Here is a 24,541-nt window from a genome sequence, read left to right on the forward strand (position 1 = left end):
CCCTGCCTAGTACACAGAGCCAAGCCCTGTCCCTGGGCCTGGGCCATACAGATAAGGCCCCCTAGGTTGCCGGGTCCAGGTGTGGGTGCTGGGAAGTTGGCTAAACCAGCCATCCTTGATTCAGTTCCAGGGCAGATGTTGGCCCAGCCAGTCAGGTGCAGGCCTGTGCTCACGCTGTTCCCTCCAGTGAAATAACCTCATCCCACCCCCAGTTCTGCTGAAACTGCCCCTCTCAGATCTCGCCTCTGTGTGAGGCCTCCCTGTCCCTCCTGGCTGTTACGAATTGCTCCTTTCTCCATGCTCCCGAGTTCTAAGCTTCAGCTCTGTGACTGTTGGCTAGGTCAACATCTGTCTTCTCCCCTCTGGCCTGAGCAGCCCTCTGGGGACAGAAACCATGGCTACTTACTGTCCTTAAAAATTGATCGGGTTGAGGGGTGCTTGAGTGGCTCAGTCGGTTAAGCATCTGCCTTCGGCTTGGGTCCTGGGATTGAGCCCCGTGTCGGGCTCTTTGCTCAGCGGAGAGCCTGCTTCTCCCTCTCCCTTCCCCCACTCCCCTCATCACGCACGCGCATGCTCTCTCTCTCTCAAAAAAAAATAAAATCTCTTTAAAATTTAAAAAAAAAAATTGATCGGGTTGAATAGATCTTAGGCTCCTGAAAGGCTTGATGAGTCACCAACAAAAGGTCTTTGATGGTCATTTCATGAACTGAGGTACTTAGCCCTTCCAATGATGGAAAACAAGACCCACCAGAGCCTCTTGAAAATGGTGCTGCTTTTTGGCAGATGAGAACACAGAAGTTTGGTTTAGGATTTGAGATAGGGGACTATGCTCTTAGGCCTGTTTTCCCGTTTAACTTATAGAACAAACATCTCTGTCGTCCCCTTTCACTGTAGCAAAGAAAGAAATGGAAAGTTAAGGTACAGCTGGTGACCCAGAAGCTCGGTCTGCAGTGTAGCCAGGGGACTGGAAGGGGATTCGCTGTTACCTCTAAATCCTAAATAGCTCGCGAGACAGCAGTCTTGGATCTTGGGAGTACAGAGGGAGATTTAATGCGCTACCAAGCCCCTGAGAGGATCTGACCTAACCGAAGGCCTGGCGCATGGTAGGCCAACAACCACTGGTTCTAGAATGAATGAATAAGATGTTTTCTCTAAGAGGCAGTCTCTTCCCCACCCAGTTTCAGCCTCTGGTCACCATGGCTTGGTCCCACCCATTCCCTGGTCTAGCAGCTACCAAGTTCCCGTCTTGGACCTGGCCCAGTTGGAGTCATAAGCATCAGACTCAGTCCATGTCTTGCAGGAGCACCCATCCAGTTGGGGGGGGGGGGCAGGGGGGCAAGCAATGGCTGGGCAAGTGGCCTACTCGGCCTGAGGCATTATGTGGTACAGGTGCCTCTCATTTTGAAGGAAGAACTCCAATCGTGAACAGAGGGTAGGTTTCTTTTTTTCTCTTTCAGCCTAGGCCTGCCTAGAAGACACAGAGCTGTGTCTTCTCATCTCTACTAGCACCACTCTACTCTTGGTTCTCGGGCAACCCTAACTGGGGGCTGTCAGCGCTGAGAGTTTGCTCAGGCTCTATGTACTCCTTTAGCATTTAGAATTCCAGATTGGCAGGTAGTCCTCAAGGTTGCCTGGCTTCTACTCCCCTTTTCACATTCTGGCTGCTATTCTAATTTTTTTAGTAGATCACTCTGTCCTGTCTGAGCTATGGAAGTCAAGAACTGGGTTCTGAGGGCGCCTGGGTGGCTCAGTCAGTTAAGCGTCTGCCTTCGGCTCAGGTCATGATCTTGGGGTCCTGGGATCGAGCCCCCACATCGGGCTGCCTGCTCAGCTCTCTCTGCCCCTCCCCCTGCTCATGCTGTCTCGCTCTCAAATAGTCTTTAAAAAAAACAAAAAACTGTTCTGTTCATTTCTATCTCCTCACGGTAGGCCTTAAAAAGGTTAAATGAAGGAAGGAAGGGATTACTAAATGTTACTGATCGCAGAAGCAACTGTAGCTGGGCCTCAGTTTCCCATTAACAGAATTGCAAGTGGCAAGGAGGTAGTTTCAGTCTCTGGGGTCTCCACCAAGCTGATTCTCGGTGCCTGGGGAGTGGTACGGTGAGCTGCCTATGCCTCCATCAGCTTGTGAAGATCTCAGCTCATGGATTTGAGGACAGAGAAGAGATACCCATCCATAGGGCAGGCTGTGTGCTGTTGAGGTCAGCCAGGTTCACCCGCGGTGGCGACTCTCATCTCCTTTCAGCACTGCCCCTTGCTGTCTGCCGGCTGTGTGGGGTGGCTTTTCTGTAAAGCACTGAGCTCCTTCAGGGCAGGAACCTGGTACAGAAAATAAAGTGGGGTGGGAAGCAGTTGAATGAGCAAAAGAATGAGTCATAGAGGAGTCCAGAAGGACCACCATGTCCTAACCCAAATGTACACTAGGACCTTAAAGGGGAATTAGTGATACCCTGTCAGCCTGAGGCAGGGAAAGATTGGGTAGGAGGGCCCGTGGGCATGTGGTTCATGTCACCTGCCAGCTCTCGGAACTCCCAGGGGCCATACTGAGAGTGTATTATTCACCAACATCTTCTCCCTGGGAGTTGGATATATTCGCAGGGTCACCTGTGGAACAGTTACAACTCAGAGGACAAATGACTTATCTACATTCATGCAGCAAGAGAAGGGCTGAGGCTTTCAACCTGTCCTGGAGGGGACTCCTCCTCCAGAGCCATAGACAGAGTGTAAGCTAGGGTTCATATCTTGGCTCTGCCACTCCAAGCTGTGGGACCTTGAGTTGATTTAAACCTGACCTCTAGTTTCCTCTCCATGACATGGGAACAATGTACCCACCTGTGGGGTTGAGGTGAGGGTTAAACAAGATCAGGTACGTAAAGCGCTTTGTAAACCAGTCAGCTCTATAGCAACATTAGCCAGAGGACCAAAATAGGAGAGGAACCAAAGTCATTTTTGGAGGTGACATATCCTCAGTGCTAACCTAGCTGACTCCTTCCTCTTCAGGACAAGAGTGAGGCCTCCAGCAGAGCCTTGTCCAGAAGGCATTGTCGTCCCAGACCTAACTCGCTCCCTCCTAACCTGCCTGAGGAAGAAACTCGCAGGATCGCACGGATATTTTCTTCCCAATACTCCCAGAAAGACTAATACAGACTGGAAGACAAAGGGAAGGACCCACCTGCCCACCGTCCTTCAGCCTTGTCCGGCTTGCATGAGGCACAAGGTCTGCTTCCTTCAAGGCCATGAGAGCCCTGAAACCACCACCAGCCTAGTCCGTGGGTGCCTTGAGACCCATCCAGTGCAGCCTGGAGGAACGTCCCAAACCAGTCCAAAGTCCACCTGCCAGGCTTTCAGCGTCTTCCTTCTATGGTGAGGCAAAGGCTAGAAACAAAATGGACTCCAGTACCCAAGTGGAACCACCCATCTTTTGACCAAGGGACCCAAGCAGGCATGTGTCTCTCGGCTGAGAAACTCCTTCCAGTGTCTTTGATAGCCTGCTGCTGACAGGGGCCCACCTTCTGCCTGAATATCATGGGCCATTTTTGCCTTGAAGTTTGGGTGGAGTAGAGGAGGGGGTGACGATTGTGTGTGTTGTGCATAGCTGAGGAAATCCTAGGGCCACCTCCTGTTGATTTGCTTAGAAATAAGGGTATTTTATAGATATAAATTATTTGTATGCTGTGTTGAATTAATCAATAGAAAAGGAGGGGGGAAATCACCTCCTTCTGACTTTTCATGATTATCTGAAATTCTAACCATGCTTTTAACTTACTGTTTTTACCCAGCTCTGAAGGACATTGTTCCTGCCTGTGTTTGAATAAAATCAGATTGGTATTTGTGTTCTGTACACAGGTGTGTCTTGGGTTGTCGCTGGACTGGGGTGTTAGGAATCCATTTGTGCTCTAACAGCCAAAGGAAAGCTTGAAAACCATACGGTCCCTTAAGCTCTCCTGGGACCAGGGGCCAGGGTCACCCTGAGACTTCACGGTGAGAGATCAGATTGGTCCAGATTGGGATGACACCCAGTTTTTCCTTTGCTTATGCCTCAAATCCATCAGCAAAGTGGAGCGGTCTCCTGGAACAGGTCTGCTCAGAATCCCTGATCTCTCTAGGATGGATCGCTCTGGCTTAAGACTGTCAGACTCCAAACATTTGAGCAGCTACTGTAGACACGGCCTGTGGGGAAGATAAGAAAAAGGCAAAGATGTGCAGAGTGGCTGGGAGAGAACTAACATGGAGGGCCCCACTTTCCTCCCCAAGCACACGTCATTTTGCTTAGTCCTCATAACAATTCTGTAGCCTACAGATCACGATACCCATTTTATAAACTGAAACGCACCAAAGTTAAGTCATTTGCCTCTGTTGAAGGAGCTAGGAAATGAATCATCACACGAAACATTCCCAGAGATGTCACAAGGCTTCTGCACACACGGAGTAGCCAGCGAGCGCTCTGAATTCAGGAAATTCATGGAGAAAGACCATGTGGGCTGGAACAACCAGGGCGGGCTTCCTAGAAAAGTCGGAGGACGAACCCAGAGAAAGAACCAGGAGAGTACTCAGGGCCACATGCTGCTGGGGACAGGGAAGAGACAGGTCTGACGCTGCCACTGCCCTGATAGGTCTCCTCCGGCTTGACTGTCCTTCCATCTGAGCTTCTGTTGCCTCATCTGTAAAATGGAGATAATAACGCTTCAGGGGGTTGTTGCGAGATGGAACGAGATGACATTTGTGAAAGTGCTTCGCCCGCACTTGGCACTTAGTGGAAGCCGAGGAAATGTCAGCTCCTCCCACACCTCCCCCACTCTCCTGGAGCTCCTGGAGCAAACCAGCAGACAGGCAAGCACACCCACAACTCTGAGACAGGCAGGATGTGCCTGAGGCTATAGGGTCCTGCACGAACCCCAAGGAGGGACCAAGTGCCCCCTCATCAGTGAAGTGCCCTCTGACCAGGCTGTTCCCCTTTCTTGTTCATCTCAGCCCCCCAGCCTTCAGCCTGCCAGCTCACCCCATCCCCAGTGCCTTCCTCTCAGGTTCACAGTGGGAGCTTTCGAGGCAGGGGGCCCCACCTCCCTTAAGGCCACATAGAACCTACAGAGGGGCAGTCAGGGGCCCAGGCCTGAGGGGTTAAGCCTCAGGTGAAGAATATTCCTTCCAAATCCTGCTCCAGCTTCTGTAAATAACCTGATTGGGTCAAGTCAGGATAAGGCCACAGGAGGACACAGGCTGCTGCTACCCAGTTGGTTTCTCCTACCCAGGCTCAGGGCAGCCCCCAATAACACAAGGGCACCCTAAGGGTCTGTAAACCATCACCTACACTTAAAAAGAGTGTGTTATTTACCAGTATCTTCTCCCTGAAAGTTGGAGCTCTTTCCCGGTGACAGCTCAGAGGTGAAATGCCTTGTAAGCCATGCAGCCTGGCGTAAGGGCACGAGGTACATATTTGACAACCAGCCATCCTCTCCCTCACTTCCTCTCAGGCACTGCGTCTGCAGAGACCTGAAAATGGGTGTTTCTGGTCACTGGATGCTGGCTGATCCCAGCCCCTTGCAGCCAACCATGGAACTTCTAGTGCCTGTTGGGTTCTGGGGACAGGGAGCCAGAGCAGACACACCTGGCCCTGCCCTCAAGAAGCCTCCCAGGCCACTGTAAGCTGAGTCTTCCCTCGGGGTATTCCAGGGCCCATGGCCTCCTTGTTTGAGCTCCTGTTGTTTATCCCTCCCCATGTATCCACTGCAATTCACCCACCACCTCCAGGCCAGCATTTCCAGCTGGAGCCCAGAACCTTCTTCCCGAGCCCAACCTCAGCAGTCCTAGCAGCCCCTTCCCTTATAAACACTACACAACTGCCTGTGCTACCGATGTGAAGGCAGGGCCTGGTCCAAGGAAGAGGACAGGCACAGCCCTGGCTTTGCACTTGAGTGTCTGGACTTGTGACCAATGCCCTGTGGCCATGGCTCTGCGCCCAAGTCCAGAAATGGCTTCTGCCTATTCCTCTGCCCTACCCAGTTAACTCCCTCCCCCCCAATCTCTTCTCCTGTCACCCTCCCCTCCTCTTTCCTGTGTCACCTGGGTCCCAGGTTCAGATGTGCCCCACCCTTCCCCTCAGCGCCTACTGATGGGGCCCACAGTAGTAGCAGCTGCTAGGGACCCTCCCAGCTGTGCTCCACACACTTCTCCCAGCTCCCTCTGGCTCCCTTCAGCAATGTCCGTGCTGAAGCCTCCAAGTGTCATGTCTGAGATGGTAATGGTCACAGCAGATAGGCCCAGAATAGGATATAATTTAAGGGCCGGAAGTTGGGCCCTGCCATATACTAGCAGTATGACCTGGGTAAGTCCTTGTTCCTCCCTGACACCGTTTTCTCCTCTGTAAAGGAAGCATTACAAATGTTCCGAGGCTCAGCAATAAAAAAGGAATGAGGTACCGATACGAGCTATAACACGGACGTGTCTTGAGAGCACTATGCTAACTGAAAAAAAGCCAGTCACATTCTGTACGATTTTACTTATATGAAGGGTTCAGAAATCTATAGAGACAGGGGTGCCTGGGTGGCTCAGTCACTTAAGCGTCTGCCTTCAGCTCAGGCCATGATCCCGGGGTCCTGGGATCGAGCCCCGTGTCGGGCTCCCTGCTCAGCAGAGGGTCTGCTTCTCCCTCTCCTTCCACCCTGCTTGTGCTCACTCCCTCTATCTGAAATAAATAATATATATATATATATATATATATGTAAACAACAGTATCTTAATAGTGCTTACCTCACAGGGTTGTGAAAAATAGAAATAGTGTGTATTAAGTATCTGGCACATACTAGGCACAAAGAAATGACCGTTACTATCATTGTTAATGTTAGGAGAGCCCTACCCAGCCTATCACGTGTGGCCTTGACCTTTGAATTCTCAAAGGTGACAGGTCCAACCCCTACCCCCTCTGTGCCCTTATTACCTGAGGTAGCTCTTTTAGCTGGAAGGAGCTATTTTAAAGAACCCCAAGTCAGAGGAACTAAACCAGATCTGGAACGCTGACCTTTCCCCTCGCCTCCCTCACCAGCCAGCTGCCTCTCGTCAAGTGATCAGGCTGTCAACCAAGCTTCAGTAGGGTAAGGTTTCAGGTCAGCTGGAGTGTATAAAGACAGGTGCCAAGCCAGAGGCAGTAGAGACAACACTGAATGGCGAGGGGGCAACTAGATCCCCGCTGCCAGCTCCTGGGATGGAGCCCTAAGGAGCCCTAAGGAGGCCCTGTGCTTCCCCTACCCTGGCTGGACTCACAGGTAAGACCCCATTCTCCACCCCCCCCCCCTCCTCCATGTTCTGCCCTTCACGGCAGCCTACAGAGAGCAGCCAGGAGCTGACGGAGAGCACTAGCCTGGGATCACTACAGAGCTGGCAGATCTCGCTCCTCCCCCGCCGAGTCAAGAGGGGGAACTGCAACCCCGATGAGGGGGCACTGTGGGGGCTTCCTCAGCAGGGATACGCTGTGGAGGCTTTGTCAGGAGGGTGAGATCAGGAAGGGCATCTCAGAAGGGGGTCCTCTGATCCCTGCTTCCGAGCTGCCATGGAGAACAGATTCCCCAGCCCAGACTTGAATCGGGATCTCTGGCGCTGAGGGCCTCTGAGAATCCACTCTGTAAACAAGCACTCCAGGGATCCTGAGCTCTCCCTGAAGCGTGAGGCTCCGGACCGTGGCACAGACTGCAGTTCTGGCCCCATCCCTTCCGTCTTATGACTAGCTGAAGCCCTCAGAGCCTGAGGTCCCTTGTTTATGAAGTGGGAATCATTGTGACAACTACCGTACAGCCGTATAAAAGGACTAAATTAGTCAATACCTATAAAGCCCTCAGCACCGTGCCTCATGCAGGAAGCACCGAGCAGACATTAATGGGGCACCACTGTGGCCATGTAGCTGGAACATTCCATCCCTCAGGTGCCCCAATGGAGCTACAGAGAGAAGAGCTCTGCTCTCAACTTCCCCTTTGCCACTGGCAAAGTTCTGCTGGCTGCTAGATTTCCTTAAGTATCAATTCAGGAGACTGGAGTCAAGAGGGAAGGGAGGCGGGAAGCCGTGGCCTCAGGGCAGCCCCTACCTGAGTCTACCATTGTGGCCTCCCTCTCCACCACAACTTGAATAATGAGAGTTCTAGAGCCCCCTGCCACAAGGTATGGCTTTTGACTTGAGTCCCTGCCCATCCATTCTGGCTCCCATGGGTGGCTCAGCACTGCATCTGAACAGGCTCCGGCTTCACCCATGGCCGCTGCTCTTGCCTGAGTTCAGGCTCCAACACCTCTTGCTGCACCATTCCAACAGCCTCCTCGCTGGCCTCTCCCCTTCCAGTCCAGCCTTGACGTTTGCACGACCATACTCTGAACTGGTCTGATGGTGTCATTCCTCTACTCGAGAACCACAAACCACTCCCCATTCTCTGCTAGATTCAGTACAGCCCTGGTACTCCAGACCCTCCACCAAAGAACACTGTGGGCTTCTCTGATTTCATTTCCCATTTCTCCACTTCAGCAAGTGGGGTTCCTTGGTCATCTGGTCCTCCCTGGGCCCCTCGAGCCCTGGGCCATCCCTGTACCAGGCTACCCAGAGAAGCAGGATAAGTACACCCTATCCCTGCCTTTGGGGCCCCCTATCTAGGGGGGCAATGAGGCAGTTAATGAGCTAATCAACAAGGAGGTGTGGGACCAGAGGCAGGGGCAAAGGAGTTTCTTGACAGCTCAGCCTTCCCCAACCCCCAGGCCAGGGGAAAAGAGGCTTCCCCAGGGAGACCCAGTCCATGAGACAAAACTCATGAAGTGTTCCCTGTGGGCCCAGGTACATCACAAATCCTCTGCACCAGGGGGCTAAGACCAGAGAATGCCTCAGAGTCCCATAGCCCTGGTGGGAATCCCACTTCCGCTCACCGTGTGACCTCTGACAGGTCATTTCACCTGTCTGGGCCTCAGTTTGTAACTCTGCATGTGGAGTAAAAATACCTAACTAGCAGGATGCTTCTATTAGAATCTGAGCGGCTACCAAAGGCTTTGAAGAAAAGATACTCCTACAACCAGTAAGAGACATTAGAGAACATGACCCCCAAGGGCCTCCCTAGCTCTGAGCTAGGAGGAATCACCAGATTCCTGACGTTGGAGCTCTGAGCAGTCCAACTCACGTCAGAGAAGGGGAAAGGCTGGGGAAATGCCAGGACTTGGAACAGGAGAGGCAGCTGCTCGCACAGACACCTGCACATGCCCTCCAGCCCCAGACACAGCCTCCCTGCTGGGAACGGAGCCCTGCTGGCAGCTGCTGGTCTTCTGTAGGCAAAGGAAAATGGGAAGGAGGCAAGTGGGGGACAGTGTTCCCCTAGCACGCTGCAGTCTGTCCCCTCCACCAGGCTCAGGTCCATGGGCACCAGGGCCTCCACACCACCACCCCTAGGAGCCAGATCCTTCTTGGACCCTCAGGGAAGCAGTACAGAAAAGCAGGAAGACAGGGGCGCCTGGGTGGCACAGCGGTTAAGCGTCTGCCTTCGGCTCAGGGCGTGATCCTGGCGTTATGGGATCGAGCCCCACATCAGGCTCCTCCGCTAGGAGCCTGCTTCTTCCTCTCCCGCTCCCCCTGCTTGTGTTCCCTCTCTCGCTGGCTGTCTCTATCCTGTCGAATAAATAAATAAAATCTTAAAAAAAAAAAAAAAAAAAAGCAGGAAGACAGGCTGTGGGAGGAACACTGCAGAGGAAGCCCAAGGTCTGGCTGTGTGGCACACACGTCTCAGCCTTTCAGGCCATTTTCTTCATCTGCCAAGCTGGGCAGTGATGCCCACCCAGCCTTCCTCACCACGCTGTTGTTCTGTATGCTCGGCACTTAATCCTCTAGATGGGTTTGCATATAATTCATTCACTGCAAAGGGCTTTGAATGCCCTCGATAAAAAAGACAAGGTCTGGAAACCCATACTACTGTACCCACTGGGGTCCCTAGGTGAATGGTGAAGGGACCTCATCGCCATCAGAAGAATTCAGTTGAGGTTCTGTGCCTTTAAATCAGTCTCTCTCCACCTTAAGCCTTTTTCTCATCTGTAAAATGGATTTAAATGCTGCCCTGCCTTCTTCCCAAGGTTGTTTTGAGCTTAGTATAGCAGAGTGAGCCAGGCTCTGACACCAGTGGCTGGTAACACTCAGCAAGCTAATGTCTCAAAGCCCTGGTTTGCTCATCCAAAAGTAGGGGAAAGGAGCAGCTAGCTCTCAGGAAGGGTGTGAGAATTCAGTGGGATTGTGTGTAAAACTCTACTGGGAGGGCCTCACGGCCAGGCGGTCATTTTCCCCTCCTACCTGAATCCATGCCCTAGACTCTCACACTAGCTCATGCCCTTCCCTGCATCTGGAGCACCCTTCCTGCTTCAGCTGCCAAAGTCCCACCCACTTTTCAAAGCCTAACTTATGTGACCCTCCTTCCACCCTCCACCATGAAATGGTTCTTATTCCACCTCACAAACAAAAGAGGGGGTTTCCCCCTCCTTTGAGTCTCTTCTTGGGGCTTCCCTCCCCTCTGACATTGGTCCAACCCATCTTGCACTAGTTCTTTGAGGACGTGTCTGATGCCCCCACAAGACTCCTTGAGAGTTCCTTGTGGGCAAGTCCCACAGGTTGTTTTTGCTCATCCCCGGACTTCCTGGAATGTCCAGCGCAGAACCTAGCAGGAGGTGGGGCTTAGGGAGTCCACCAACCATGGCAGGGGCTTGGACTTTGTTCTGAATAAGTGCTCTTCCCTGCTCGTTCTCTCCCTCTCTCACTCATAAATGAATAAAAATCTTTTAAAATATAAATAAATAAAAGCATCCCCTTCCTCTGGGCATAATTTAAAAGTCCAACCATACTATGACCTAGGCTTCCAGAATGGGATCCAGTGGCTGGTGAGTTCCAACCTCAACCCTTCCTCCTCCATCCCATTCCTCCTTAATTCCCTAGCCAATTCAACACCTATCAGCAAGCTCCTTGAAGGCCAGGGCCAAACCTGAGTCACTCCGTACCCTTCCTTCCCTAGTACCTACTATAGTGGTCAAGAAATAACCCGGTCATTAAGATAATCACGTATACTTTAGCCTGAATTAGAACATCGGTTTCTTCTTAAGAGCAGGCTCTTTAGGGAAAGGTGGCAGCAAGCACAAGAGTTTAGGTGCCATGTAGGTTGAGGGGACAGCATAGAGAGAACCAGACTTCTAGATGGCAGTACTGAAAGAAGACTTCGGTGGTCACCCTTATCTTTTGGCATCCAATTTATCATTGGTGAGCAGGTAATATATTTTTCTCATTTACCCAAGAGAAGTCAAATGACACAGCCACGTTCCCACCACCATTAGTAAGCCATGAAGACTGGGCAGGAGTTCAGGTCTCCTCACCACAGGACCAGAGTTTTTATTGCCCCATAGGGAAGGGGACATACACTGTGCCCACCTCACAACTCTGTGGGGCTGGCCCTGGCTCCAGGGGTGAGGACACTGAAGAATCCAGGATCCCAGCACACTAGGGGGTATGTGTGAGTTGGGTGCCAGGGGGTGTGACCTGCTAAGAATGGCATCAGCGCCAAAAGCCAGATGCACAGAAGTCCAGGTTATGAGAATGCAGGGCTGCCCGTGACAGGCGTGCCAGGTTCGCAAGGTAACCCCAACTAAACCAAGGCCTTCGGGTGTGAACGTGCCCCTGCTCGGCCAGCAGTAGGACAGGTGCAGGCACGAGCACACACGGGGAGAGGGGGCACATTCTCTCGACCCAAGGCCGATCCTTCTCTGTCTGAGAAGCCCGTTCTCTACAGCTGAGAAGGGATGCCCTCAGAGGTGTGAGGGGGAAAGAGCATGTGCTGGGCCAGGCGGAGCAGATGCCACTGCCCCCAACAGTAGCAGCGGGACGCTCTGTAGCCCCATCTCCCTAGGAGCTGTGGGGAGGCAGAGCAGCAGGGGAGCCCAGGACCAGTCTCCCTCCCTCCTCCAAAGCAGAACATCAGCCCCAGGAATCCCACAGTGTTGGCAGGAAGCGTCTCTAGTCATAGATTAACAATCTTTAGTGACAGAGGAGGAATCACAGGCTGGGAAGGATTTCATTTTAAGTATAGTAAGAGTATATTCAGGCAGCCTTGCAAAAAAACAAGCTTTCACCCAAGATAACTAACAGCTTAGGTGAGTCACGAGGCACATTTATATTGTGGATTTGGGACAGAAGGACTTGAAGTGGAGAGACTTGGTAGGCCCAGGGAGCAGCTTGATGCAGGAGAAGGAGAACAGGGTTGTAGGGTAGAGTCAGAATGAGGTCTGGTCCCTGCCTGAGCCTCAGTTTCCTCCTCTAAAGGATGAAGATCACCTGGTTGGTGGAGAGAGGAGGGGAGTAGGGGGAGGATCGCAAGAGAGAAGGGCTGGGAAAGTGACCTGTTCTTATAAGCCAAGTCCACACAGCTAAGCAGAGCAATGCCCAGGCTTTTCTCTTACTAAAGCTTCTCCCAGTGCTGAAAGGAGCTTGGAGACGGGTCCGGATGGCCCAAGGTCCATCTGCCTCCTCTGGCCTGTCTCCTGCAGCCTCCTCCCTGCACTAAAGCTCAGGACTGCAAAGCGGCCTCTCTCCTTAGACCTCTGCTGGGCCCTGGAGGGACCAGGCAGAATCTTCTGGGACCATGGTTGGACTAAAGCCTTCAGAGGTACCTCCCACCACAGCTGTGAAATTCCTGGGGGCAGGCACAGCGGCCTGTTTTGCTGATCTCCTCACCTTTCCACTGGACACAGCCAAGGTTCGCCTGCAGGTAGGTGCTTTTTGGCAAGGGTCACTGTTCAGATCAAAGGAGGGACTGAGTTCTCCACTCCAGCACCTCTTGTGTGCGCCGGCCTGATCTTCCTCACACAGAACCCTGAGCAGGCCACTCACTCCACTGTTCGCAACCCCGCCCACCATCATCCAAGACAAAAGCATCTTGGCTCCTTGGGCCCTTCATGGCCTCACCCTCCTTTGTAACCCCTGGAGTGTGAAGTAAAAGTAAGTAACTGTGTGACCTTGGGCAGACCACTGACCACTCGTTGTGGGAAAAATGATCTGCCCTCCCTTTGCTCTGAGGGCGGAGCCCCACACCACGTGTAACGGTTCTTGAGCGATACGCTGTGCGCAAACCTCAGCCGTTTTTACTGGGACGTGATGCTGTCGTCCTGCTTGTGCTCGAGAACCAGCCCTGGACAGGTCCCTCCGCACACAGCCCCCCTGCCCCCCTCCCAGCTCCTCACGCCTCTGTTGGGGTGTTCCTCAGATCCAGGGGGAGAACCAGGCCACCCAGGCAGCCCAGAGACCCCAGTACCGCGGCGTGCTGGGCACCATCCTGACCATGGTGCGCACCGAGGGCCCCCGCAGCCCCTACAACGGGCTGGTCGCCGGCCTCCACCGCCAGATGAGCTTTGCCTCCATCCGCATTGGCCTCTACGACTCTGTCAAGCAGTTCTACACCCCCAAAGGATCGGACCGTGAGTGCCCAGTATCCCGTAGACACCAAGGGGGTAGGCAGAAGCGGACTCTAGGCTAGCGGGTCAGAGGTGAGGGCAGTACGGACTCAGAGGCAGAGCTGGGGCGTAGGAGGCCGCTCAGAGACACTCACGAGGAGACTGAGCCGCTGTCAGGAGCCTGAGCCTAGCAGAAGAGGCAGGCATCAGGCAGGGGCAGCTCCACAGAGCACAGCATCCGGCCCGGAGAAGTGCTGGGGGGCAGAGCACTGACCCACTGTCTCTCCTCTCCAGACTCGAGCATCACTACCCGGATTTTGGCGGGCTGCACCACAGGGGCCATGGCGGTCTCGTGCGCCCAGCCCACGGATGTGGTGAAGATCCGGTTCCAGGCCAGCATACACCTGGGGGCCGGGAGCAACAGGAAGTACAGTGGGACAATGGATGCCTACAGGACCATCGCCAGGGAGGAAGGGGTCAGGGGCCTGTGGAAAGGTAGGTCCGGACTCCAGGCTCGGAGGGCCGTGGGCAGAGCATGCCTTACCCCTGAGCTAGGACAGAGAACCGAGCAAGGGGGGAACTCCCAGCAGGGTACGTTCCAGTGATTCTGTAAGAACATCCCAACCAAAACCATCACACTGACCTGCCACAGTGCCCCAAATTCCGTTCCACTCGTCAACCCCTCAGCATGTGCGGGTTGCTGTGAGGGAGACAGAAATGAAGAGGATACCTTCCATACCGCATGGCTCTCACAGACAAAGAGAGGAGATGAGACATGTCAAGGAGCAGCCATTCCACAGGGCAGGATGCGTGAGGTTCACGCAGAGGTACATGGCCAGAGGCATGAGAGGTCGTGCGGGCTCCAGGGGGAAGGGGATGCATAAGCAGACCCTCAAGGCTCTGTGGGCTCTAGGTGTGTGGAGACGGGAGGGAAGGGCTTCCCCAGCAAAGTTCTATCTGGGGGGACTATAGGGCCTGGAGAAGAAACAGAGGCCAGTGGAGGAGGCAGCTGTGAGCTGTCAGGGGAAGGGAGTTGTGATGAGGACGGGGCTTCCTCAGGAGTAAGGCTTCCGGGTTCCCTATGTGTCCGAGTGGAGGCCACCTTGACAAATGCTGGAATCTCTCCCACCTGCAGACCAGGGGTCATACAAATACTTGCAGAAGAAACAGTGACCCAGTGAAGGTTAAGGACAGGACACCTGGGTCACAGCCTGATTTGCTCTGTGCTCTCCCAAAGCCCAGCCCTCATCTGTGTTATCAGTGGCTGGGTCTTGAAGCTCTCCTGGAGTCTTCCAGGGCTAGCTTCTGTCACTGCTCCGAGAGTCTTGCCTCCCTCCTCCAAAGAAAGGCTTCCTTGCCTGGCTTTAGCCAGGTCTCAGGCAGGCATATTTTAATTTTGATAGATAATGCAGATTATTCTCCAAAATGCGGCTCTAACAAACATAAGAGGGCCTCTCTGTTTTCTGTCTCTGAGGCGGACATGGATAATGTACGAGTTAACCCCAGACTGGAAAGGGCAGAATCCGCTCACCTGAGGCAGGATCCTCTGAGACCCCTGGAATGGAGCATTCTGCCCCCAAACTGGGCCTGTGGCCTTGCAACCAGGGTGTCCACATCTATTTTTCACTCATCAGCCCCCTCTCCATCCTTCACAGGAACTTGGCCCAACATCACAAGGAATGCCATCGTCAACTGTGCTGAGATGGTGACCTATGACATCATCAAGGAGAAGCTGCTAGACTATCACCTGCTCACTGGTGAGGCCCTGGGCTCCATCCAGGGAGCTGCCCTCCCACAGCAGGAAGGGAACCCGGAATTCCACAGAGTGGGCACCATCAGAAGCAACTGGGTGTTAGAAGAAGCAGAGAGAGGAGCAGTGCCCAGTAAAAATGCCCAGTACAGGAGTGCCTCTCTACTTGATAGATGGGGTGCTGCCCAATTCATGACTCACCTAATAATGCCAGTTAGATCTTTAAAAAATGCCCAGTCCATCATTGTGGAACCCAGAACCCTGGATTCCAGCCCAGCACTTCCCACCGTGCATCTTTAAGCAAGAGTCGCCTTCTCTGACTTCATTTTCTTCTAATGAGATCGCTGGGCTGCACAGCCTTCCAACTGTGGGACAGCCCTGTTCCATTTTGCGAGTCCTCTGAGAGCTTTAGAAAGCGCTATCCTTACACTCAGGGAGTCCCCAGTTTAGTGAAGACAAATGATGACGCATGTGGAACAGAAAGCAAGCGCACTGCCGTCTCATGGCTCCATACTTGTTCCTCCCTTCCCTGCTACAGACAATTTCCCCTGCCACTTCATCTCCGCCTTTGGAGCCGGCTTCTGTGCCACAGTGGTGGCCTCCCCAGTGGACGTGGTGAAGACCCGGTACATGAACTCGCCTCCAGGCCAATATCGCAGCCCCCTGGACTGTATGCTGAAGTTGTTGATCCATGAGGGCCCCACAGCCTTCTATAAGGGGTGAGCCTCCCCCTCCTGCCTCCAGCAGCCCCTCCCAGAGAACCTGGGCTTGTTTCCTTCCCTCCTTCCTTCTTTCCTTCCTTCCATGCATAATGTGCCTACCATGGTCCACATGGTGAACAGCACAGATGTAAATGCCACAAAGGACAAATATAAAGAACTATGTATGAAAATTTAAAAAATAATAAGGTGGACCAAATCTGATTTGGAGAGTCAGGGGAGGCTTACCTGAGAAAAAGAAGTCTAGGCATAGGTCAAAATGCTGTCTATCCCCAAACTTATTGGGCAAGGGAGGAGGAGGGAAAGGTGGTTGGTAGTCCTGAGACTTCTCCAACCCACGGTCATGACTATGGATCACCACTGATGGCGGCCAAAATGCACAACACACGTCACGTTTTCTTGCTTCTGTGTCTGCTTTTACCATGCCCTCTTAACAGAATGCCTTTCCCACCTCACGCACATGCTCTAAGCCTTAGCCATGCTTCAGACCTAGTTCAAATGCCACCTCCTCCCCAACATTCTCAGCTATAAAGTTTTCCTCCTCCCTGTGACCTTCAGCAATATGTTCTTGATAGCATTTTTATGGTATTTACCATCTCCTCCCTTGTGTTACAGGATTTGTAAGTTTAACTTATCCCACATGCTAGATCACAAGCTCCTTGAAGCCAGAACTGGTGGCTTATACGCCTTTCACCTCCCTAGCCAAAAGCCAGCAGTCAATAATGTAGGTTATTAACAATCACCATGACCGCTAAGTCACGAAGTACGAGGCCTTACTCAAAGCACTTTACACAGATTATCTCAACAACTCCCTGAACTGGGCAGTATTCTCCACATTTACTGAGGAAGAAACTGAGACTCAGAAAGGTCAAGTGACTTACCCAAGATCACAGACTTAAAATGTAAGAGCCATGGCTCTAGCCCAGATCGTCAGATGCCACCCCACATGTCATCATCCGTCCCACTGCCAAGCTCTTGGCTTGGCCCACACACCTCCCCCCACTGATGCCTTCAGCAGATAGTTTTCAGGTACCCAACGTTAGACTGGACCCAACAAGCAATCTGGCTCTCAACCCTGCAAGTGAGGGTTAAAACTTTTCCAATTGTCAGACTGTTCTTTTCCTATAAGTGCTTCTATCATTATAATCATCAGCAGTAGCCACCTGTCCGTTTATTCTTTCACTTGGAAAACATTTACTGAGCATCTCCTGTGTGCCAGGCCCTGTGCTTTCCTCAAAGAGCAGCAGACACAGGTGACATTTATGGAGCATTTACGGATACTGGGCACTGCACTGTATGCTATACATTAACTCATTTAATCCTTCACAACTCTATGAGGTAAATACTGTTATGTTCCTCATCTTACAGATGAGGACACTGAGGCTTAGAAAGATTAAGTAACCTGTCCTAGGTTCTGAAGCTAGAAACTGATAGAGCTAGGGTCTAAACCCAGGTCGGACTCCGCAGTTCACATTCATTGCCCCAGTGCTATTCTCCCTGGGAAGCCTAGGCTGAGGGTTCTGGAGAGACCTTGGTATGAGGCTATGGTGCCCAAGCTGAGTCCTGCAGAGCCAAGAGCAACCAGCCAGGCAAGAAGGAGAGCAGTGGACATTCCCAGGCAGAAGGAGCAGCTCAGACAAAGGCATGGAAGCAAGTCTGGCCGGAGAGGAGAGGACCAGCAGGGGATTCGCAGAGAGAGAAAGGCTGAAGAGGGAGCAGGCCCAGGTCCCAGGCTCCTCCCTGAGTCTGAGGTGGGGACTGTCTCCCAGCTGTGCTGTCACAGGACAGGCAGGCTCTCTGGAGATTAGCTAAAGTGGGGGTCACCCAGTCTTCACCCTCCGGTGCGCCAGCTTCTAGGTGCCCTGGTAGGGCCTCCTCAGGGATGGCCCCTCAGCATGTAAATGATTCCAGAAATACCCAGCAGCAGGGCGGAGTCAGGTAGTTTTAGTTGAGCTCCTTAACTGCCCTGGGCTTCAGTTCCTTTTTTTTTTTTTTTTTTTTTAAGATTTACTTATTTATTTGAGAGAGAGAAAGAGAGCATGCACGTAAGCGGGGGTTGGGGCAGAGAGAGAGAGAGAGAAAATCTCAAGCAGACTCCCCACTGAGCACGGACCCTGACTAGGGGCTCCATCCCACGACCCTGAGATCAAGACTTCAGCCCAAACCAAGAGTCCAATGCTTAACCGACTGAGCCACCAGGTGCGCCTGGGCCTCAGTTTCTAAAAAAGACAGCTGGCAACCATCAGAGCTACCTTACAGAATTGTAGGAATTAACTGCCTAACACAGAACCTGGCTCAAAATGTATTTTCTCTCCTTTCCTGACTCCTGCTTCTGCCTTAATTCCTTCAGCAGAGAGGAAAAAGCCTGAACAGACCTCAGAGACTGCTTGTGACTAACAGGAGCCTAGGTCCTTTGGCACTAACACTGTGAATGGGGCGAGCACTGGAGATCTGTTTGGGACTCTTAGTCCACTCCACCTCATGTTTTGGTTGTTTCTCTTATCAGATTTACACCATCCTTTTTGCGTTTGGGAACCTGGAATGTGGTGATGTTCGTGACCTATGAGCAACTGAAACGGGCCTTGATGAAAGTCCAGATGCTACGGGAATCTCCATTCTGAATAAAGCATGGCCACTGGGTACTTAACTGGAACAAGAACCAGTGGGCCCAGGCACACACAAACCCACACATGTTTACAGAACTGTTCACTTGCTGCTGAGTCAAGAAATAGAAGCAGAGGAGAGATTCTGGTCTTCCGTGCTTTGTCTTAAGAACACATTTGTTTTGCACTGACAAGATGGAAATTAAATTATATTAATTTGGGGGACCCATGATGTTGGATGCCTAACATTTAGGCAAGAGAAAATAAACCAAAACATCCATTTGGATAAAGCAAAAGTTTGCAAACCTATGTTCTCTAAAAAAACAATCTGATTAGATGGTGAGTTGTAAACAGGAAAGACTGTGAGCATGGGACAGCAGTGGCACACGATACTTGGAAATCAGCTAAGGAGTTTGGAGGGACGCTGCCGAAGCAACATAGCTGTGACTGTAGCCTTTGGCTAACCGTGGATCATCAGCCATATGTGTAATGTGCCTGCTATTTCGAAGCCATTGGGATTCTAGAAAATATGAGACCCAAAAAAAAAAGAGAGAGAGAAAACCTGGAACCTGTGCCAAAGGAACATTTCGGGGCCAGCATGAGGCTGAGATTCATAACTGTTTCCTGATGACACTGGAGAATCAAGAGGGCAGACTCCATCTTCTCTCCTGTAAAATGGGAGTAATAATTCCCTCCCTCTTCTCTCACCAGGCATGTTATGAGGATCAAGTGACAAGGTGGACATGAAAGCACGTTATAAAAGCAAAAGCTCTGATATTTACAAATGTAAATATAAGGACAAGGCCTTGGGAAAGATTTTCTCAGGACAGTGAGGAACTGCCAGGGAAGTTTTTGAAAAGTTGAAAGGTTGTCTAGAGGTTAGACCAAAGGAGCCAGGGGCTGGGCGGCCAGGGGTGACAGAGAATGGTGTGCACCCACAGAAGCCCCACTCCCACACAGCCCTTGCTTCCCAGCCGGACTGTGAGGCCCCTGAAGGGTGCCCGGCTTGGGGAAAAAGAGGTAGATGTCAGGCTGACAGCCTAACGTAGCGGGACTCAGAGGTTTTGGGGAAATTATTGTAGTTCAATAAAGGCTGTGGGAACGAGAACATTTTTTTTTTTTTTTTTTTTTTTTTTTTGCCTTCTCCTTCTTGGACAGAATGGCCCCTTCTCACCAGGATTCCTGTTTGCTGGGGCTGGGCCTTTGGCCCCACATTCTCCTACTGCCTTCAGCCCAGCCTAGCTGCTCTGCCTTTCAGGGCTTTGGCTTTTCCGTCTGAATGTAAAAGCTGGGCTTGAACCAGACAACCTCCTTCTAAACTTCACTGGAGCTCTTTCAGGCTGATCATGAGGACCCAGAAGGTTGGTCTTTTTCTGCTTTTTAGCACCCTATGTGATGTTAATAATAGAACTGGGTTCAAATACCCCCTCCTCTCACCTTACCAGAAACCTAACCACCAGGAATCCTAGTACCTCAGTGTCCTAGCAGAGAAGTGGAAATAACAACCCCCCACCTCGCAGAAGGGCTCAGCAACGTCATCCCTGCCTCCGCACTCGGACTCCCCCACGTCCCCGAGGAAAAAGCAAATGTCCACTCACCCTTAGCACTTTCCTAAATTTAAATTATAATTTGAGATTATCAATATGTACAAACTGGAAAGTCCAAATAAAAGCAAAAAAATTAAGATTATTTTTATTTAATGTCTGGTTTGACTTTCAAATAAAACTCATATTTAAAATTTTCTCTTTCTTTTGACTTGCCTGGCATGTGCAATCATTCTTAAACTCCTGGTCTCCGTTTGTAAATTCCTAGGGCCAGGAACTACATCTTCCATGAATTTCCACATAGCAATATGTTTTTTAAGATTTATTTATTTATTTTCGAAAGATAGAGTACAAGCAGGGGAAGGGGGAGGGGCAGAGAAGAAAGAGCAGCCTCAAGCAGACTCCCTGCTGAGCGAGGAGGCTAACAGGGCTGGATCCCAGGACCCTGAGATCATTACCTAAGCCAAAATCAAGAGTCGGCCGCTTAAGCAAGTGAGCCACCCCGGCGCCCTCTCAGAGCAATACTAACACATCCTCTACCCAGAGCGAACTGTTCAGATGACCATACCAAAAGAGAGAGAGGATCAATTCTAAGAGCTATATTTGATTGGAAGCAGCACCTTAGTGACCTCTGAGTCCAGGCTTTTGAAGAAAGGAAAACAAGATTGGTGGGAGGTCTTCTACAGTTTCCTGGGCAAAATACTAGATCTCTTTCCCCACTTTTTAAAGACAGAGGTTGAACCAAATGACCGAAAGCTCTAAAGTTTAGTGATTCTAAGAACTGAAACAGCTTCCTCTAAGCCACAGCAGGCAAGCCCTTCCCAGTTCTGGCCCCCGATTTCTGCCACAAGGAAGTCAGGGATGAGATCTTGCAAAATGGTCAGATCACCAGCTGACGCCCATACAGGGAAGCTGGCTTCTTAGCTCTGGGCACCCATCCCCCACAGCACACCCACAGACACCTACTCCTTCAAGTCATTAAGAGGACATCTGCTTTAGGGCTCCTGGGTGGCTCTGCCAGTTAAGTGTCAACTCTTGATTTCAGCTCAGGTTATGATCTCAGGGTTATGAGATTGAGGCCCATGTCAGGCTCCTTGCTCAGCAAGGAGTCTGCTTCAGATTCTCTCTCTCCCTCCCCCTCTGCCTCTTCCCCTTCCTGCAAGCGCATACTCACTAACTCTCTCTCTCAAAAAAAGAAAGAGGAAATCTGCTTTTTCTCAAACTCTTCTAGTGTATCAAGCAAAAATGACACAGTTTTGGCCCCAACTCAGTCACATTAGTGACATAACGGATAACTGACTTCACATAAATCTTCTAAGTAAAGGTAATATTTTTTAAAGGAATACTTTATTCAGAAGAATGAATGTTAAGGAACTATATCTCTGTAGATGAGTTAATTCGTGTCAGGACACTCTGAAAACTGCTGCGTGCTATACAAAGGAAAGCCTTCATTGTACATACAGTATAAGCCACACATTGTACTGGGTGCTGACACGACCAAGGCCAGTCCTCGCCTTCGAGCGGCTCATCGAGGTGGAGGGTTGGGGGCAGGAAGGACAAATAAGCCATACGGAGTGATAAAAGCCACACTAGAGATCTGCATAAGGCACTAAGAGCAGGGACACAGATTGGGGACACCTGACCTGGTCTGGGGGCCAGGAAGCTTCTTGAAGGAAGACACCTAAAGAACAAATAGGAGTTAACTAGGCAAAAAGAGGGTGGGTAAAGGTCATTCTAGGGAGAGGAAATAGCTTGTGCTAAGGCCCAGAAACCAGACAAGAACAAGGGGCATCCAAGTTTTGCCAGTGGTCAGTATGACTGGGTTGTAGACCTAAAGGGAAGCAAGGAGAGAGATGGGGATCAAGAGGAAAACAGGGACCCTGAAAAGCTGTAGAAGCTACATATTATGAACTGAATGTTTGTGTCCCCCCAAAATTCACATGTATTAGATGAGGGCATAAGGGCGGGAACCCCATAATGGGATTAGCATCCTTATAAGAAAAGTAAGAGAGACCAGAGCGCTCTTTCTCTCTCCACCATGTGAAGACACAGTGAGAAGGCTTCCGCAAGTCAGGAAGAGGGACCTCACCAGGGAACCAGATCGGCAAGCACCTTGATCTTGGACTTCCCAGCCTCCAGAATACGAGAAATAAATCCCTGTTGCTTAAGCCACCAGTGTACGGTACTTTGTTATGGCAGCCCAAGCTGACTAAGACACCACATTAAGGAGTCTGGAGTATTCTGAGGATAATGTGGAGCCATTGAAGTGTTTTGTTTTTTTAAGATTTTATTTCTTTATTTGAGAGAGGGAACATGAGCAGGAGTGGGGGGGGCTGCAGAGGGAGAAGTAGACTCCCCACTGAGCAGAGAGCCCAACATGGTGTCGATCCCAAGCCAAACCCAGACGCTTCACCAACTGCACCCCCCAGGCACCCCACCACCCCGCCATTGAAGTGTTTTAAGTAGGGAATGACTAGCTGCACTGTAAAGAATGAATTAGTGGAATGGCCTCTGGTCGTAGGAAGATGAGGCTGTTGTTGAAACCCAGGCAAGGGTAGTAAAAGTGGGAGCTGAGTGAACGAATAGTAATAATATCAATAGTCCTTGGAAAGATTCAATTTGTACATAGTAGTAAGAAAAGAGAAGGATGAGAGTCACATGTTTTAAACAACATAGAAATATCCTCAGTAATATTCCTAGCAAATTATTTTCTGGTCCCTGAACCAAATTGCTTGGGTATTAAACAGACTCACAATTTCCAGCTCTGCCTAGGAGAAAGCTTTCTGATAATGAACCAAAGGCACAGATCTTGTACCGTTTATTGCTTTGCCCACTGCTGTTATCTCTTAGACATATGCTGGGTCTGACACACATGGGAAACTTAGGTGCTCCTCTGACAGAGTCCCACAGCTCTGGTTACACTGTGTTTACCTGCCTGGCAGTCCCATGAGCCTGTAAATTCTTTGCAGACATGCATGGGGTCATGTTTACAATTGCATCTCTCATCCTTAGCAGAGTGCCTAGGACATTGTAAAATGAATGAATTTTTAGTTAATTTTAAAATATATATATAATATTTACCATCTCTTAATTGAACATAATAAAAAAATTATCATCTTAACCATTTTTAAATCTACAGTTCAGGGGCGCCTGGGTGGCACAGCGGTTAAGCGTCTGCCTTTGGCTCAGGGCGTGATCCCGGCGTTATGGGATCGAGCCCCACATCAGGCTCCTCTGCTATGAGCCTGCTTCTTCCTCTCCCACTCCCCCTGCTTGTGTTCCCTCTCTCGCTGGCTGTCTCTATCTCTGTCAAATAAATAAATAAAATCTTAAAAAAATAAATAAATAAATCTACAGTTCAGTGGTATTAAGTATATTCATACTGCTATGCAACCATACATCCCCAAAACTTTTTCATCTTGCAACACTGAAACTCTATTCCTATGAAACAGTAATTCCCCATTTCCCCTTCCCCCAGCTCCCTGCAACCATATTCCTACTTTCTGTCTCTATGAATCTGACTATACCAGGTACTTTGCACAGTCATATCATATTTATCTTTTTGTTTTGTTTTTTTTTTAAGATTTTATTTATTTATTTGACAGAGAGAGAGACAGCCAGACAGAGAGGGAACACAAGCAGGGGGAATGGGAGAGGAAGAATCAGGCTCCCAGCGGAGCAGGGAGCCCGATGCGGGGCTCGATCCCAGGACCCTGGGATCAGGCCCTGAGCCAAAGGCAGACGCTTAATGACTGAGCCACCCAGGCGCCCCCGTATTTATCTTTTTGTGACTGGCTTATTTCACTCAGCATAATGTCCTCAAGGTTCATCCTTGTTGTAGCATGTGCCAGAATTTCCTTCCTTTAAAGGCTGAATCATATTGCATTATATGTATATACCATGTTTGGTTTATCCATTCCCCTGCCAGTGGACACTTAGGTTGCTTCTACCTTTTGGTCAATAGTGAATAATGCTGCTATGAACATGCGTGTACAATATCTCAAGACCCTGTTTTCCATTCTTGTGGGTATACCCAAAAATATCACTGCTGGATCATATGGTCATTCTATTTTTTATTTTTTGAGGAATCATCATACTGTCTTCCACAGTAGCTGCATTCTACATTCCCCCCAACAGTGCACAAGGGTTCCAATTTTTTCACATTCTTACCAACATTTATTTTCCATTTTTTTATCATAATTCTCCTAATGGGTATGAGGTGGTATCTCATTGTGGTTCTGACTTGCATTTCCTTAATGATCAGTGATGTCGAGCATCTTTTCATGTGCTTATTGGCCATCTGTATGTCTCGTTTGGAGAAATGTCTATTCAAGCCCTTTGCCCAATTTGAATTGGGTTATTATTTTTGTTATGGAGTTTTAAGAGTTCTCTACCTATTCAGGATATCAATCTCTTATCAGATATGTGATCTGCAAATATTTTCTCCCATTTTGTAGGTTGCTTTTTATTCTGTTGCCTGAGTCCTTTGATACA

At 50.5% G+C, this 24,541-nt stretch overlaps 2 protein-coding genes across 3 annotated transcripts in view; both read left to right on the forward strand.

Annotated features, from left to right (window-relative positions):
• C2CD3 (C2 domain containing 3 centriole elongation regulator) overlaps window positions 1–3,841 on the forward strand; it is a 132,205-nt gene extending 128,364 nt beyond the window's left edge. Inside the window, exon 33 of the mRNA XM_026518082.4 lies at window positions 3,001–3,841. Within this exon, the coding sequence (XP_026373867.3) occupies window positions 3,001–3,141 (141 nt within the window). The 3' untranslated portion in view covers window positions 3,142–3,841. The remainder of the gene's footprint in view (window positions 1–3,000) is intronic.
• Window positions 3,842–7,064: 3,223 nt separating this feature from the next.
• Window positions 7,065–20,241, forward strand: UCP3 (uncoupling protein 3). 2 transcript variants are annotated; one of them, XM_026518088.4, is made up of 7 exons: window positions 7,065–7,259; window positions 12,529–12,749; window positions 13,245–13,455; window positions 13,726–13,926; window positions 15,087–15,188; window positions 15,720–15,900; window positions 18,407–20,241. In XM_026518088.4, exons 2-7 carry the CDS (start codon window positions 12,624–12,626, stop codon window positions 18,519–18,521), a joined length of 936 nt encoding a protein of 311 aa, XP_026373873.1. In that variant the 5' UTR covers window positions 7,065–7,259; window positions 12,529–12,623; the 3' UTR covers window positions 18,522–20,241. The 2 variants fall into 2 exon arrangements, with proteins under 2 accessions (XP_026373873.1, XP_026373874.1); XM_026518089.4 differs by having other exon boundaries at window positions 7,129–7,259; window positions 12,579–12,749.
• The last annotated feature ends 4,300 nt before the right edge of the window (window positions 20,242–24,541 follow it).

The sequence above is a fragment of the Ursus arctos genome, unplaced genomic scaffold (assembly GCF_023065955.2).
Source record: "Ursus arctos isolate Adak ecotype North America unplaced genomic scaffold, UrsArc2.0 scaffold_22, whole genome shotgun sequence".
Taxonomy (NCBI): Eukaryota; Metazoa; Chordata; class Mammalia; order Carnivora; family Ursidae; genus Ursus; species Ursus arctos.

Bases quoted from the DNA above. Each gene is read 5' to 3' on its own strand.
- UCP3 (XM_026518088.4), top strand. From the start codon at position 12,624: ATGGTTGGACTAAAGCCTTCAGAGGTACCTCCCACCACAGCTGTGAAA. The intron at 13,456-13,725 runs GTGAGTGCCCAG...TCTCCTCTCCAG, and splicing joins CACCCCCAAAGGATCGGACC to ACTCGAGCATCACTACCCGG. The intron at 15,189-15,719 runs GTGAGGCCCTGG...TCCCTGCTACAG, and splicing joins AGACTATCACCTGCTCACTG to ACAATTTCCCCTGCCACTTC.